This window comes from Phaethon aethereus, assembly GCF_964289735.1.
Source record: "Phaethon aethereus genome assembly, chromosome: 21".
In the NCBI taxonomy this organism is placed as follows: Eukaryota; Metazoa; Chordata; class Aves; order Phaethontiformes; family Phaethontidae; genus Phaethon; species Phaethon aethereus.
The window spans coordinates 7326746-7341979 of NC_138597.1; the positions used below are offsets into that span (position 1 = coordinate 7326746).

Consider the following 15234-nt stretch of genomic DNA (forward strand, 5'->3'; position numbering starts at 1 on the left):
TAGATGACCAGAATACTAATAAATAGTATCAGTGTCAGTATCTTGTTTTGAAACTTCAGTGTACTTTAAAAACTGGCTACAAGAAATACATCCATAGAGGTCACTTCATTTCTCACTGATCTACACCCACCTCTGGATGCTACTTGATGGCTCTTAAAGAGCCTATGGCTACACTGTACAAGATTTCTGTGCAGAAGTTGAGATATGTCAATACCTGTTTGGAAATATAAGAAGGAAGGTATATGTGGCTAAGAGGAATAAAACTGAATGCAAACCGGGCTTTTTTTCCTCTGGCAGAATCTCATTTTGTTTCCTCTGACTTTAATAGTGCAGAACCCAAATCTAAAGGGAAACTAAACATCTACATTCCAAATACTTTCACTGACAAAACCAGGGACCCACTTATCATACCTGGTAAAGTTTAAGAACAGTCCTATCCTCCTTTCCCCTTTACACACTCAGTAGAACAAACACAAAGGAACACCATATCTGTCTAGGTTAGGGCCTTTTCAAAGTGTCCCACTGGCTGTTTGAGCCTCATTAAGAGCATCAACAACAAAACAAAGTTTTCTGGGATTATAAAGTCAGATCCCACACTGAGTAGTAAACAGAGCTTTTTCAGAACACAAAGCAAAAGTCAAAAGAGAAACATTAATGGAAAACAGCAGTAGAAATTAAGACAGAGCATTAATCTCCATCCCACATTTTTAGATTTGGTTTAAATGTTTTAAAACATTTTGAAGTTTTAAAACATCAGTTAAAACAAAGAAGTTCATTTTAACTTACCATGCAGTAGAGCTACGAGCTCATAATGTCCTCTTCCTAGTCATATTGCAAAAATGCACATTGAGTAGAAGCTAACTACAAAGCCTGTTTTTATAGATATTAACAACAAGAAAGTCTGTCTTTCTCTGGCTTTAAACAAAAAAGACCCAGATGATCAATGGACACTCTTTTCCATTCTACTTCCTGCTACTTAACATTATGTAAGGCATATGGGAGCAACATTGTCAAGCGGTTACTGTTGTAGACCAGGATTCGGGAGATCGCCTTTTTAATTCTTTTTTCTGACATCAGTTTGTTACAGGGTCATCTTCTCTCACTGTGTTCCCACGTGCAACAGTGATTCTAATTGATGAGCCGGACTTTCTACACAAATATAAACTGTTCTCAAGATGGAAAGAGAGCGCTCTGTTTGCTGCAGGAATTTAAATGGAATTTGTAAATCCTTAGTCATGATCTTTCTGTCTGGAGGGGTATAACTTCTACAGTGCTATTGAGCTAAGAAACCTGTTAAGTGGAGATGTAAATAATGAACAGTTGTGAGGGTAATCTGCCTCTTCAAAGACAGAGGGCCAGGGCCAGCTTTGATTATCAGCTTTCTGTGAGGAGTCAGATGATTTTGATAACGGGCTGAGACATCACTATTGAAAACATTGTGAGGAGCAAACTGAATAGCTTTTGATGTGCAAAGAAAATTCTGTGTTCCTGTGGGCTGATTGGGTCAGTATTTTATGTTAACAAATAGTTTTTGTTTGAATTAATGAACCATGTTATAAGGCAAGAGCGTGGGCAAAACACAAGATTTTCCTTAGGTGTTAGAAAGAAAACACCAGATTATGCCATTCTTCCTAGGAAGTCAGGAAAAAAACCTAAAAGTGTTTTTATTCTCTATGCTGTGTCAAATGATCCTTGCTTCCTACATACACACACAGAAACTCAGTTCCTGCAGTGTTGCTCCCTCTTTGCCTACCCTGTACTTTCGTAAAGTGGAGGCAAGTCCAGTTATTTGCTTTTAGTCTGGATAACGGCTTGTGGAAGTATGCAATTAAGTGACAGATTAATTCGGCTAGATTGGCAACAGAGGTGCTCGGGAGTGAGACAGGAGACAGGCTTTTCTATTAATCCAGGTGCTAACGGAGTCAGATCTGATTTGTAAGCACGCCACGGGCATTTAGGGTTTTGATTGGGGTCTTGCAGGTAGAACTATCATCCCCCATAACTAAATAGAAACAGTTCTCTTTGCAGTTTGGTAGATGGTCTGTCAGGTACTGCTCAAAACTCAAAAGATGGAAGATTTGTGCAAACAAATGAGGAAAGGGAAAGGAAGTCAACCGTTGCGGTTATTCCCCCGTCCTCCTCAAGCAAACTCAGTCCTTGCACTGCAGAGTAATCTCTGAAGTACTGAACAAAACCGAGCCTTGGAAGCGACCTCGCCTCTTTACACCACCACGAACTTGTCTCTTACAAAACTGTTCCCAGGGTTGATATAATGCAATACACTGAAAAGTGAAGGACTGCCCTCTTGTGTCAGTCACTATTTTTTCATTTGCCTGGTTTTATATTCCTGTTTCTATTAGTGAGTGAGGACTCTGCTATTTCCCTCCAACAGATATTTCTTCTTTGGAAAGGCATAGGATTTATTTCTGAGTACTATCCTGATGGAAAATTCAATAAATAAAAATACATCTGCTGTATTTGTGACTTGGAGACACCCAGGACTGGGCATATATTGCTCTTCCAGCTAGAGATATCCAAATAGCTACACTGGGTTATGCCTAGTCTCCTTCTTGACACAGAAAAAGAAGGCAGAGGAGCAAATAAAACAGGAAAAGTATAATTAAGAAGGACAGAGAAGAGACAGAAGAGAAGCAGATTTATTAAACCCATCTTTCCCTGCAACCCTCATAGTAAGCTATATGCAAGTTAAATACAGAACCAACACTTCTCTAGGGAGCCAGACTCACGACAGCTCACAGACCATGAATGTGCAGCAGAGATTCTAGTCTCAGTCCTGTTGGCTGGCAGAGAGTTCTTCATTTTTAAATCATTAGTGCTCATTTCCAGGGTAGTTCTTGCAGTAATGGTTGTCAGAGAATAGTCTTCTAGAAGCTGTGTGAGGTTTTGTGCCCACCACTTGGGGTGCTTATTAATGACAGATAACTAAATATTTGCAGAAGGTAGCCCCTTTTCACACCTACCAAAGCAGCTTCAGCAGAAATGAAGACCATCAGGCACATTCTTGTTAGCAGGTCAGTCAACATTAACTCTAACCTAGCACTCCACTCTTCATGTTACATTTGTTAACAGCACCTAGTGCTCACGCTTTCATTCCTGCTCTTATCCCATAGATAATCCCATAGCAATGAACAATCCTGTAGATTGCTCATGTTCTTAAAGGCAGCCAAATTAGCACCTTGCTAAAGTGGATTCAAAGAAAATCACTACTCAGGAGTGGACAACATTCATATTATTTGGAATATGGGAGGGGCAAGAAAGGGAAAGAGCTGTCATTTAAAAAAAAGCCTCTCATAGCCCATATTTTTGTTTGGGCTGAGCGCGCTGTAATCAACTCCAAGCTCCCAGTTTTAAAATGATGCATAGCAGTTATCCTTGCTAGCAGTACTTCGTGATGAATCATCCCTAAAGACTAATTTCTTTGGACTATTGCCCAGCCTGTACTATGGTATTTTGTATTTATAACTTATTCTAGATGGCACAGCTAGAGCATGGTTTGTTTCATCTTGCACAGTCCTGAGCTCATCTACGTACTACATTGGTGAAAGCTGCCAGGAATCTTTGGGTTTTTTCTTTTCTGTACTGCCCAAGAACCTGACACCTGGGCAGATAACAGAGGATAAAGGCGTCTTTGAAATATTTGATGAATATTTGAAACACATTAGTAACACTTAACCATGTGTGCAAATGTCTCTTTGAGACTGGTTCGTACTTTAACTGGCAAAATAAGTAGTAAAAGGATCCCACCCATAAGCCAGCTCATCTTGAACATAGAAGTTTAAAGATTTAAAAAACCTCAAAAACAATCCCTTCAGATCTCATGACCACCCAAAAAAAGTGTCTTATCGGTCTCATTCCTTGTCTCTAGTTGTGAAACACACCATTATGCATTTCCCGCCACACACCTTCCCGTCCTCATCTGCGCTTCCTGCCGTTTAAGGAACATGTGCCATTATGTGCCAAATTTGCACTCCAGCAATTTGCTGGACACTTAACCTCCACAAAAGAAGAGAAACTACAGAGGCTATTCAGTGTGACTTGCTAGGATTCCTCTTTCAACTCCAGTTTGGGAAGCTTCTGTTCCGGAACAACAACTTGCTGTTCATACTGTTCCGACTCTTCACGTGTGCTGCCAAGACGGCAAAATTCCCCTGACCTTTTTTATTGCCATATGCTGGACACAAGGAAATTTTTTTTTTTAATCAGATGAACAAGCATTCATGTCCCATGTTTACAGGCATTTTTAAACTGCTGCCCTTTTACTTAATTTCATAACCTTGAAGAAGCTTTACCAGGACATTACAGCAGTCACAGAAAACGTTTCTTCTGACAGGTCATTACAAGGGCATGAGAAGAAACATCTTTCTATCATAACCTGCCTATAAAATCAAACTCTTCATGTCTTCTTTAACTCTTACAGTCCTTCCCTTCCTTCATGCCCCATCTGAAATGAGTCAGAGCTGCGGCTGTTCTTGTGTTGCGTCTTCTGAATTTTCTGAATTTGCCTGTGTTACTGGATTTCTGTTGATTGCATCAGGTGAATGCTGGATGGGACTCAGCCCACCTGGCGTCACCAGTCCAGGGATGTCAGTGAGTTTCTGGCTTATCCATGCTACTTCAATGCATTGTTTACCCATTTGGACAGCTTCATCATAAGAAGGTGGCAACTCCATTGCATAGAGACTGTAAGCTGGAGGGGACACAGTGTTCTTATCCATATCCACAAATATGGAATGAATAGGGGCACTTAGAGGGTACTGCAACGAGCTATATGCTGTGAAGAAAAGGAATTAAAAAAAAAAAAATCAAACACTTGCATGGAATGCTGATATATAAAGGGCTAATCCTGCTTTTCTCCAAGGAATTATGGACTCGTTTTTGTGGTGTCAGAACATATGCAATATATACTAAAAGCTGTCAGTATAGAATTACCCGTGATGGAATCTATACATTCTCCAAAAGAAAGCAGTCAGAAGTGAAAATGTCTTTGCATGTCACCATCCAATAACTATTGTGAAATACCTGACGTGTATGTTGTAACAGAGGTAGTTTCAGTCGCGTTCGTACACGAACAGCTGTGAACAATTCCTCACATTAGAGATAGCTTTGGCTGGAACAGTTGGACAGTGAGGGGGGCAGAAAAGTTAAAAAGATAAGGGAATGGTGATAAGAACAGATGTGTGAGACAACATGTAAGAGGTTAGCCTACCATGGACTTTATTTTAATCTCTCTAGCATGAAATCCTACTTGTCTTCTGCACTTACTTAACTGTGTTGCCCTGATGACCTTCCTTTATTGTTTATATGTTCTAGGAGTACATCAGGAAGTCCCCGTTACTGCAAGCGCTAGACACAGAATTCTAGGCACACATTCAATAGCAAAGCACTGTTGAATAGTTGACTCCCAGAGGATACTTACAGGTCACTGTGCTATGGGCAGTGCTGTCACTGTCAATAGCAATAACTGTCATATCATAAGGGTGCCTAGAGAAGGTCTCAACTGGAGGCCTCTTCTTCCGGCAGCAGAATTTGATGCAGCTTGCTGTGATCCCACAGAGCAGGAGGAAGAACACAGTCAGCAAGATTAACCTTAGAGAAGGAGGGAGAATACTGTAATTTCATTGCTTTTGTTTTACTTCTTCCAGAGCTGAACATAATTTCACTCTACATGGGTGAAGACAGGCCAAACCTCTTAGGATTAGTTCTGAATCGGTGCTGGATCCCTAATTAGAAAGTTGGATCACAAACAATCACGAGTTGAAGTACTAGTGACCATCAATACAATACCTTCTGGCTCACAGATACCGTAATGTTAATTACCTTTGTTTATATTTTCAGCTATTACGCAGCGAGAATGGCTCCACTTTCAACAGTGAGAGTGGGTATATACATGGAGGGAAATACAAGTACAAACTTTGAGAAGTCTAGGACCTATATTTATAAATGAGCACAGAAATTAAATTTTGCAGTTTGTCTTGAAAATGCAGTTCTATCTCTAGCTATTGTTTAACAAAGTTTATTGTTTCACAATTCGTCGTGTACCTAGGTCAACATGCTAGTGTTTCAGGTTCTCCTCTCAGTTGCAACTCTACCTTCCTGCCCCCCTTTTCTCAAACGAATCCACTCTTCTCATGAGGTGAGCAGTAAGACATGTCATGAGAAGATGAGGTGATAAGAAATGCTTGAAAGTCCTGTAAAGAAGTAGGTCCAAGGACAAAGTTGAAGGACATTCGTAGTGGCTTGACAGGAATTACTGTGTGACAGATCATGCTCCTGAATTTCTCGTTAGGATTATATTCCACCCTGAAGATGTGTAAAAAAGGCCTCAGTAGCATTCTATTCTTTTTTCCAAACCAAAGGTAGTACTTGCCCATAAGAATCATGATTTCAAAAAACCCATTTCTTTAATAACTGGTTTATTTAATTTATTTTTATACAAGAGTATATTTCTGTTAATATGAGAGTCAGATAAACACAAAGACTACGCTCAGGATAAAAGTTGGATTTGAGGGCCTCAAACTTCCACACATTTCATGCATTTTTTTGCAAATTACTGTTTTCGAAAAATGCTTTCAGGCACCATGCTGCCCTGCTGGAACTTTGCAGTGAAACATTCCTCCAGCGCGAGGAGTATTACCTCATCGCTAGCCAATCAATATTTCCTGACACTCTGCGAGCTGCGTGCTAGTGTGTTCTGCAAAATCATCATGCCTTCACATGCTGCTGCCCTCTGATGAAGGCAGAAATCACCTAGGTAAAGGCATCCCAGCGGTATAAATCTCAGCACTAGCACGTTAGCTTTCATGATTTCAACACTGCCTAATTACATACGCTGCCTTAACATATTTTATGGAACTATGTATTTTTAAACAGCCCTATGTATCAGCAGGTTCTAAGAAAGCAAAGGATATCAACTAAAATTAGTCCAGATTGAATGACAGCTAAAAGTAACCAACTGAACTCTGCGTGCTACCGTCAAAGTTAATGTATTGACAGAACACAAACTATAAAAATCATGTTAGGGTACCTATAACGCACGTGTTTGTTAGGCAAAAAACAAACCCACTTGTGGCAAGAGCTTACCATTTTACTTATGGCTATTTCCCCTTTCAGTCATTCAAGCAGCCAGTAATCAGGCTTGTAATCAGCTTGAGTTCAGCATGAAAACGTAAGACTACAAGCTAACCATGTCTTGACCCATAGAAGGGAAGGAGCTGAGGACTGTGCATCAGGCAATGCAGTGCCAAGCCCCAACAAGTCCATGCCATGTAGCTGCCACTGCGTTCAGCGAAGTTGTCTATTTAGGAAGAACAAACAAGCCCTACGGTTAACCTGCCGTGTACTCAGAAAGGAAAGATGACGTATCCCCAGACGAATGCTATACCCTGCCTGACACTTTATCTCCCCTGTGGTCTCATCCGTAATATATTCCACCGGCAGCTCTCATAAAACCGAGGAGAAACCCTTTCCTCCACCCTGCCTGAGAGAAGACTCTTTCCATTACCTTACTGCAATTACTGTTTATAATAACTTTCAAATTATTCTGGGTTAGTAAGATTAATAATAAACTTACCAGACATACCACAGACTTGTCCAATTAGACATGTTCTGAGGGCATCTGTGAAGGAAGGTAGATGATTCACTGATTTAAATATCTACAGTCAAACAGGGAATGTATGACAGCGAATAAATTTCACACGATTTCTGACGTGAAAAAGGGAAACCAGTCGGTTAGAGTACGGAGCAAAAACACTTTAGATTTCGTTTCAGAGGACTGTTCTTTGTAGTTGGAAAATTGCTCCAGCTGAGAACACGTGAAAAATCCCACTGTAAAAGCTGGCTTCTGAGTCAATAAATGTTTTTACAAAGTGGGACTTCACTGTTGCTTAGGGGAGAGAACTACACATGCTGGATTCTTGAAAAATGAATCAAAGAGTTATGTAAAGTTAACTGAGATGAGGTACCTAATACCATAGGCCTGTCTGAAAACAACTGCCTACTTCCCCCAGTTGTTTTTAAATTACTTTCCCATAGCTCCAATGCAACCAGAAATGTGGGTTTTTTCTTTTTCCAGATCTACTTTCAGCACACACACAAAAAAAAGGAGAACAGCTTCTATTACATTTCAGGAGTGCAGCTGCCACAAGTGTTGTACGTAGTGAATTGCACACAATGGATTTCACGCAACAGAACAATGCCTTTGGCCACAGAAGAGAACCTGCAAACTGACTTTTCAGAAGACGACGCTTCAGAGTCATTTTGAAAGCGAAGATCATTCACCTTAGCCTACAGAGCAAGGCCAGCCAAGCCAAATCCCTAAGTTGGTAACGACCTTAAGAGATAAAAAAGTAGCAGTAACGGATGGCCGTCAGCACGTCATCATTCTGATCTGATAATGTCACTCGATCGTGACGGGAACAGCTTTGGTAACGGACGTTTGAAAAATTTCGATTACTCACTGATCAGAGTTCGTGCAGTTACTCTCAGAAGAACAGAGCGATGCCGAGGAAGGGGGAAGAAAACCCCGAAGCGGCAGCTAAGCGGGCGGCCCGGGGAGAAGCGCCTGGTTTAGCCGGTGCATCTGCTCCGCGGAGTCCCGCGCTGCGAGCGCGCGGGGCCGCGGCCTCGGGCGCGAGCGCAGCAGCAGGCGCGTCTTCAGGGAGACGCGGCCGGGGCGCCCGCGCCGCCGAGCGGGACAGCCAGGCCTTCGGGCAGCGCGAGCTCTGCGCCCGTGCCCGGGGCCGCCGCGGAGGCAGCCGAATAAATAACCGGCGATTATCACGCGGGTGCCGTGACCGAGCGGGCGACGCCGTCGCCCAGCGGCGGCGAGGGAGGGAGAGGCGCGCCCCCGCGGGGGCGAGCGCCAGGCGGGGCCGCGGCGCGGCCCCTCCGCCGGTCGCCCCGCCGCTCGGGAGGCGAAGCCGCCATCGGCGCGGCGCACGGCCGGCCTGGCCGCGGGACCGGCGCTAACCCGCCCGGCCGGAGGGTGCCGGGGCGAGGCGGGGCAGAGCCGCCGGGCTCCCCCGCCCGGGAGCCGGCAGCGCTCCGCGCGCCAGACGCCCCTTCCCCTCCTTCAGTTCGGAAGGTGGCACAAGGGGAGCCGGCGTGGAGAGCCCTCGGCTCTCGGAGACCTCCCTGAAGCGGCTCGGGACTGCCGCGCAATGCTGCTCTTAAGAGAAGGTAACATACCAGGCTTGCTAGCAGTCCGCTGAACACGCGCCCTGTGCCTATGCAGTGTCAGAGAGATTTTGAAGAAGAAATGGGAAAGGAGCGAGGAACTAGGTATGAGAAATACTAGAAGGAAACAAAGGTTTCGAAAAGAAGATCACTTCCCTTCTCAAACATAGTCTTGTTAAAACACATGGCACGTGAATGAAAAGGTGTTGGCTGCTCTCTGAAGATCAGGTTGCTCCAAAGTAATTTAACTACGCCCAACGTTTCAAATGTAGAAATTCAACTGAAATATCTGCATGTTGGTTTACGGCTATCTTGCACATCGTTATCCTAAATCCCTAGGGTTGATACTCTTTGGTAGAAATTTCATGGAGAAAGTGCTGTCATTGCTGTGATTATACTGACCATTACAGCAATTTGGCCCATCTCTAAGTGACAGCTTTCCTGTAATTCTCTTTGGGGTGAACTCGAGCTCTTTCAAGAGGATCGTATGAAGCCCATAGTGTTAAAAGGTTCCCGGAGCCCGTTTAGCAGTTAGGATGTGCTACGAGTTACCAAAGTCTAAGGTAACCAGGGAAGAACAAAACGTGTGCCAAAGGTCAACTGTATCGACAATGTGAATGAGCAAGGGTTACTTCTGCTTCAGAGTAGAAGGTGACTTAAAGGTTGGACACCTTTGAAGCACTAATATAGCAGAGGTCAGCTACATGGCAAAAGAAAACATTAGTCAATATAAGCGATGATCAGAATCAGGGTGATCATGATACGTGACTGGGTAAGCAACAAACGACATCTAGAGCTGAAAAGCAAGGCGCTAATTAATGGATTATAAAGATTTCAACTGGAGAAGAAAGGTTGAAATGGCGTTCAACTTCTTCTTCAAGAAGAAGAATGGCATTTTGACATATCTGTTGAGGGCCCTGATATCCTCAGAGATGTGCCTTGGGTGCACATGTAAGAGCTCCTCCAGTAATGAGAATGGGATGAAATGCAAGGATTTTGTAATGGCCATGTGGCATACTGACTAAAGTATTTTCCTACAGGACTGCTCAGGGTCATGGGACCATTGCTCATTTAGGAAAAGCTGCATTCATAAGTGTGAAGCAATCTCTGAAGTCACTGGATAAGCAGAACATGTATTAATAAGATGCGTATTGCACTAGTACTTATTCTCTCACTTCCGTTCTGTTTTAGAAAGGAGCTAGATATAGCTTTTAAGGATTATAAAGATCATACATGTATGCAAATTGCTTTCTTATTGAACTAGAGCTCCATCAGAGCCAAGAAGTATATGTTTGCATTTAGATCCAAATCTGATAGCACAAGAGTTTGTGTCCAGTGATCCAAGAGTAATCACAGTTGCAAAACTCAGTCTGAAAGCATAATGTTCAGAAGCGGAGTTAGAAGAGCAGAAAACTTAAGCTTCTGGAAAACTTCGATATATTTCTGAGGTTACATTTTCCATATTCTCCTCACAATAAAGGCTCCATCCCTATTGCAGTCCTATAATATGGAAACAGAAATGTCAGATTACATATTTAGAATCTCCTGGCAATTAGGGTACCAAATGTGCTATGATTGTTGGTAACCTGCTTTGGAAGCACGGTATTGAACTGGATTTTTTGCTTCTTCAAGAGATCAACTTGCAGGAAGGCTAGAGCTGCTGTGTTGAGCTGCTTCTGGTAGTTGTGAACTTGGCACTAAGACATGCAAGTAGAATGCAATAGCGCGCTCAGCTCCATCCTCAAGGAATTACCTGCAAACCCCCTATTTCTAGTTCTGCTTGGTGTGTCTAAATTAGCAGGAGAATTGTTTCCAGTAGTCAGTCATCTCAGTCAATTTTCCATTTCCTATATTGGACAAAAATGAAGGAACTATTTTCATATGCATTATACATAAGGACTGTTTAGATAGGAGCATCCATACAGCATTCTCAAATTTTCAGCAGCCTGCCAGTGTACACCTCAGATCATTGCAAATTTGCATTGTGAAGATTGTAAAGAGGCTCAGCACCAATTAAAAGGTATAGCAAAAGTAATTATGTTAATCTAACTGAAATTATTTTAGTTATTTTGAGGCAAGTGAAGAGTCCCAGTGATGAAACAGCACACAACTGTCACAGGGTTTAGGCACTGACTTTTCCAGTGAAACGAGTTTTTTCCAGTTTTCCAGAGTCAGCTTAGTCAAAGAAACAAGCTCTGTCAGATGCCTAGTAAGGGAAGCCTATATATTCCACTCTGCTATAGATCGGTAAACTTCAGTTAAATGCTAAATCAAGCCCAAGAACTGCAGCAAATGTACCAGAGGATTAGTTGTTTCATCCTGGAAAGGATCACACTGTTTTCTATCCCTTGGTGAAATGTGGTAATTCTCATTTGAACGATATTGGAACACCCAAGGACTACATTCTGCACAAGAAGTAACTGTGCTTTCACATTTTAAGTTTTAGTTGTGTTCCAGATCAAGAAGTATAGGCCGCATGCCTGCGTTCACTTTTACAGTGCATCTGCTTTCCCACATCAGACAATTTGTTTTTTTCTTTTCACATCACCTTGTCTCTCTGTGCTCAAGTACTGCTTCATGCAAGAGCTGGGCACGCAGGCCAAAAGAACAAAACCAATCCACTAAGAAGGGAAAACCCAATCCTGCAAGGATCAGCCGATAAGTCCCCAAGAAGTCAAATATGATTACTTTTGAGGATCAAGGTAAAAAACCAGGCTTTTCTCTCGTGGAAGAGAATAAAAAACATTCAGATTTCCCTAAATGCTTTACAGAATGTCAGCTGGTATATTGCAAGCATAGTTTCCTTTATTTTCAGTACTCCAGAAATAGCAACCTATTCTTATCATCATGGTTCAACACTCCCCCTCGAGAGAATGAATACACATTTAGCTTTAAGCACAGAAACTTTGACCAGTGAAACCCAGAACCTTATGCTCACTTCAAGTCTGTGAAATTATTCACATGAGTTTTCAAGATCAAGTCCAAAGAATGCAGATACAAATGGGTCACACCTTTTGCTTACCTTCTAAGCTAGTCAGTACAGACAATTACTTAAACCGGTCCGTGACAGCTGCTTTTTATAACCAGCTTAACTTTCTGAAGGCACTAATATAATGTGCCTGACCCTCCAACTTCTACAACTGAATGGGCACATCCGGAACCCTCCGGAGTTGTTATGAGTCATTCAGATTCAGTGTCCAAGAAAATATTACTGCTCGGAAGCAGCTAGTCCTTGCGTATACACCTTCCTTCTGCTTACTAAGGTTTTTTCTTATTCTTGCAAGCAATCTCTACATTTTTTTCAACATCGTCACATTCTTTAAATATATTCTTTACATTTTTTACTTTTATTTAATCCTTTGGATGCTTTTTCACAGTACCTGACTTCTAGGAAGTGGAAGATTTCTAAGACAGAGGTGGTGTTTCCTGATAGATAATTTTACACTTACTTTCAGCACTTTACACGGTTATGAGCGTCTGGAGACTAATTTATTCTCAGCCATTACTTTTCAGTTTCCAAGAGTGAAATCCAAAGGATCCTCACATAATGGATGTCCCCAAATTAACTGTCTGACATACACCTTCACTCCCAACATGCTGTGCTCTTCCTTGCTTTCTGCAAATTTCCCGGTCAGTAGGTAACTGTCAACTGTGCGGTATTATTTGCAACAGTTTCATTTTATGTAGTGGTATTTAATCTCCCTTTTACAGTCCTTGCAGCCCTAAGAGAATCAGCACACAAACTTCATTGTCCTCAACTTCAACCTGACTGCCCCAGCTGTGCCAGCAGAAATACTCAGTGCAGCTCTTACAGGGGCAGAGCTGTCTCTGGCTAGCACTGCCACCCCTCTCCCAGCTCCCGCCTACTCCCATGGTGACTGTTTATTTCTTCAGCATCTGTAGTGCTTTAGGCTGAAGAGTTAAGTAACTTCGCAGCCACTTGATCCATTATTAAATGAGAACAGATCTGAATGGATCAAACATACTGCCTTTGGAAAAACAAGGAAGCTATACAAGCTTCCTCTATAACAGGGCTAAACTAGTTAAAAGTATTTCTTGTGACAATTGCTTTACTGCTTTTTCCTGCAGTTCAACTAGCTTGGCACATTTTACCTTAGGGATATTTACAAATACTCTGTTTCTATTTTCTCACTGCATAATCTAAATAAGCAATTTTAACAGCTACACAGGGCCAAATGGCAATATGCCTTTGGAGTGGTGGTGAGGGAATCTTGCCACAGACTTACTGTGACTCAAGAAAGAGCAGGATACAAGATGTAAAAAATTATCTATGTTTCTAGATTTCCGCTAACTTCCTGGTCCCTTCATTCCCCATAGTGTCATGCTTCCCTACTCTTCTCTTCCCTGCACTAGCCACTGCTTCCTGACAGAAGTTATACCTGCAGGGCATTCCAACTTCCCCAGTAACAGGCAGAAATCTACTCTTAGTCAAAATTCAGAGGAAAGAAAATGTAGAAACAGAGAGTTCCTGGACAGCCATGATGTAGGGCAAGTGACTAACCACACCCAGCAAGTCAGTGAACTGCATGGTCGCTACTTCCTCCTTGACCATGTGTCATTAGGAAAGATTTCATAGCGTGCTGTAAAAACGACTGCACAAACAATTTGAAGGAGACTTGAATAAGAAGCTTTATTCTGGTCTTAAGAGGGGGAAAAAACCCAAGGATTTTGCAAATCCATTACAATGCATCTGAAATTGGAAAAAGATACATTGTTTGAAACTCACCCATGCAAGTGTGAAAAAGCTACTGCTCCTGAGGGAATGCCCACCTTTGGAAGACACTGATTAACAGCAGATGCGTCTACTTGGCCCCTTATTAATTCTTCTTCTACCACAGAGTCAGCCTGAAAATGAAACTAGTGGAACCAGAGTTTACATAGAATTTTGTGGGGGGAAGAGCAGAAATATTACACGTCACCTTCCCTCCCGCTTCCCTGCTCCCCTCACATATTTGCAACAATCTCAACATCTTTCCATGTTTCAACTGAGATCCAATGGTTTCCCAGTAATATAAGCTGCCACCTTCCTGTCCATTTAGCTAGGGTACCTCACTTAGTGGCAGCATGTGCAGACACAACTTTTGCCATGAAGAGGATTCGGTAAGATTCCTTAACGTCACCTTTTAAGGTCAGGAGGGCTGTCACAAGCAGAGGGTCATCGGCCTAAAAAAAATCCACACATAAAACCAACCTTTTTTTTTTGCACATAGGACCGAATACTTGCTAAAGTTCTAAGCTATGTATTTTACACCTCAGTTGTAAGATGTACCAGTTATAGCTATAGATGACCTCTCTTCCCACTGTATTGGCTCTTTTATGTTTTCACACAATGCTCATACTGCAGCAAGTTAAGTAGCAATGACTAAGCATTCTATCTCCAGAGTGCTACAGATATCGTCACCACATTACAACCATGACAACTGGGCACAGCAGTAGCAGAGTACACTGCAGTGAGGGCTGGGAAAGAAATGGATCCTTTTTGCCATCAGATAGTGTTAAATCTTTTGTAACAACCAGTGATTACCAGGATGCACGATGTCAACCTGATGCATCACGCCAGGAACTCTACTGCCTTCATTCTGCACATGATAGCAGCAATCTTTTAACTTTGGAACAAGCTACTCATTCTGCCATCCCACACACAGCTCACAACAAAAAGCAGGGGAGTAAATTCTTTCAGTCTCCGTGAATGCCCAAGAAGATGAACCAGGAAGGGCAATCACAGCCCTGTAAAGATGTTTGGACCTCACACCTGGAATCTGCCATACAAAATGGCAGAAGTAGCCAGGCAAACAGTGTTCATAAAGTGGAAAATCAAAAGGGCTCCACTGACTTCCAGGAATACACCAAAGGAAAGGCAGCCCACAGCCAAAAGAAGTGTGAACCCTACAGCAGAATGATCCACGTAAACTTAGTTCTGTGTCAGCAGGACTGCAGGTTTTCTTCCACAAGGGACATTAAAAAACTCACTTCAGTGTGATCAGAACTGTGTCTTGTAGTTAGCAGCAGCAGCATGTT

At 42.4% G+C, this 15234-nt stretch overlaps 2 protein-coding genes across 2 annotated transcripts in view; both read right to left on the minus strand.

Annotated features, from left to right (window-relative positions):
* Nucleotides 1-4231: 4231 nt before the first annotated feature.
* On the minus strand, nt 4232-7623 carry TMEM52 (transmembrane protein 52; the record flags this gene model as incomplete). The annotated part of the gene is made up of 3 exons (XM_082009289.1): nt 4232-4792; nt 5438-5607; nt 7592-7623. 3 exons carry the CDS (start codon nt 7621-7623, stop codon nt 4473-4475), a joined length of 522 nt encoding a protein of 173 aa, XP_081865415.1. The 3' UTR covers nt 4232-4472.
* A 6642-nt stretch (nt 7624-14265) lies between these two features.
* The window catches only part of CFAP74 (cilia and flagella associated protein 74), a gene marked incomplete at both ends in the record, with an annotated part of 50353 nt that continues 49384 nt past the window's right edge, over nt 14266-15234 (minus strand). Inside the window, 2 exon segments of the mRNA XM_082009243.1 lie at nt 14266-14379; nt 14969-14975. Coding sequence (XP_081865369.1) covers nt 14266-14379; nt 14969-14975 — 121 coding nt within the window.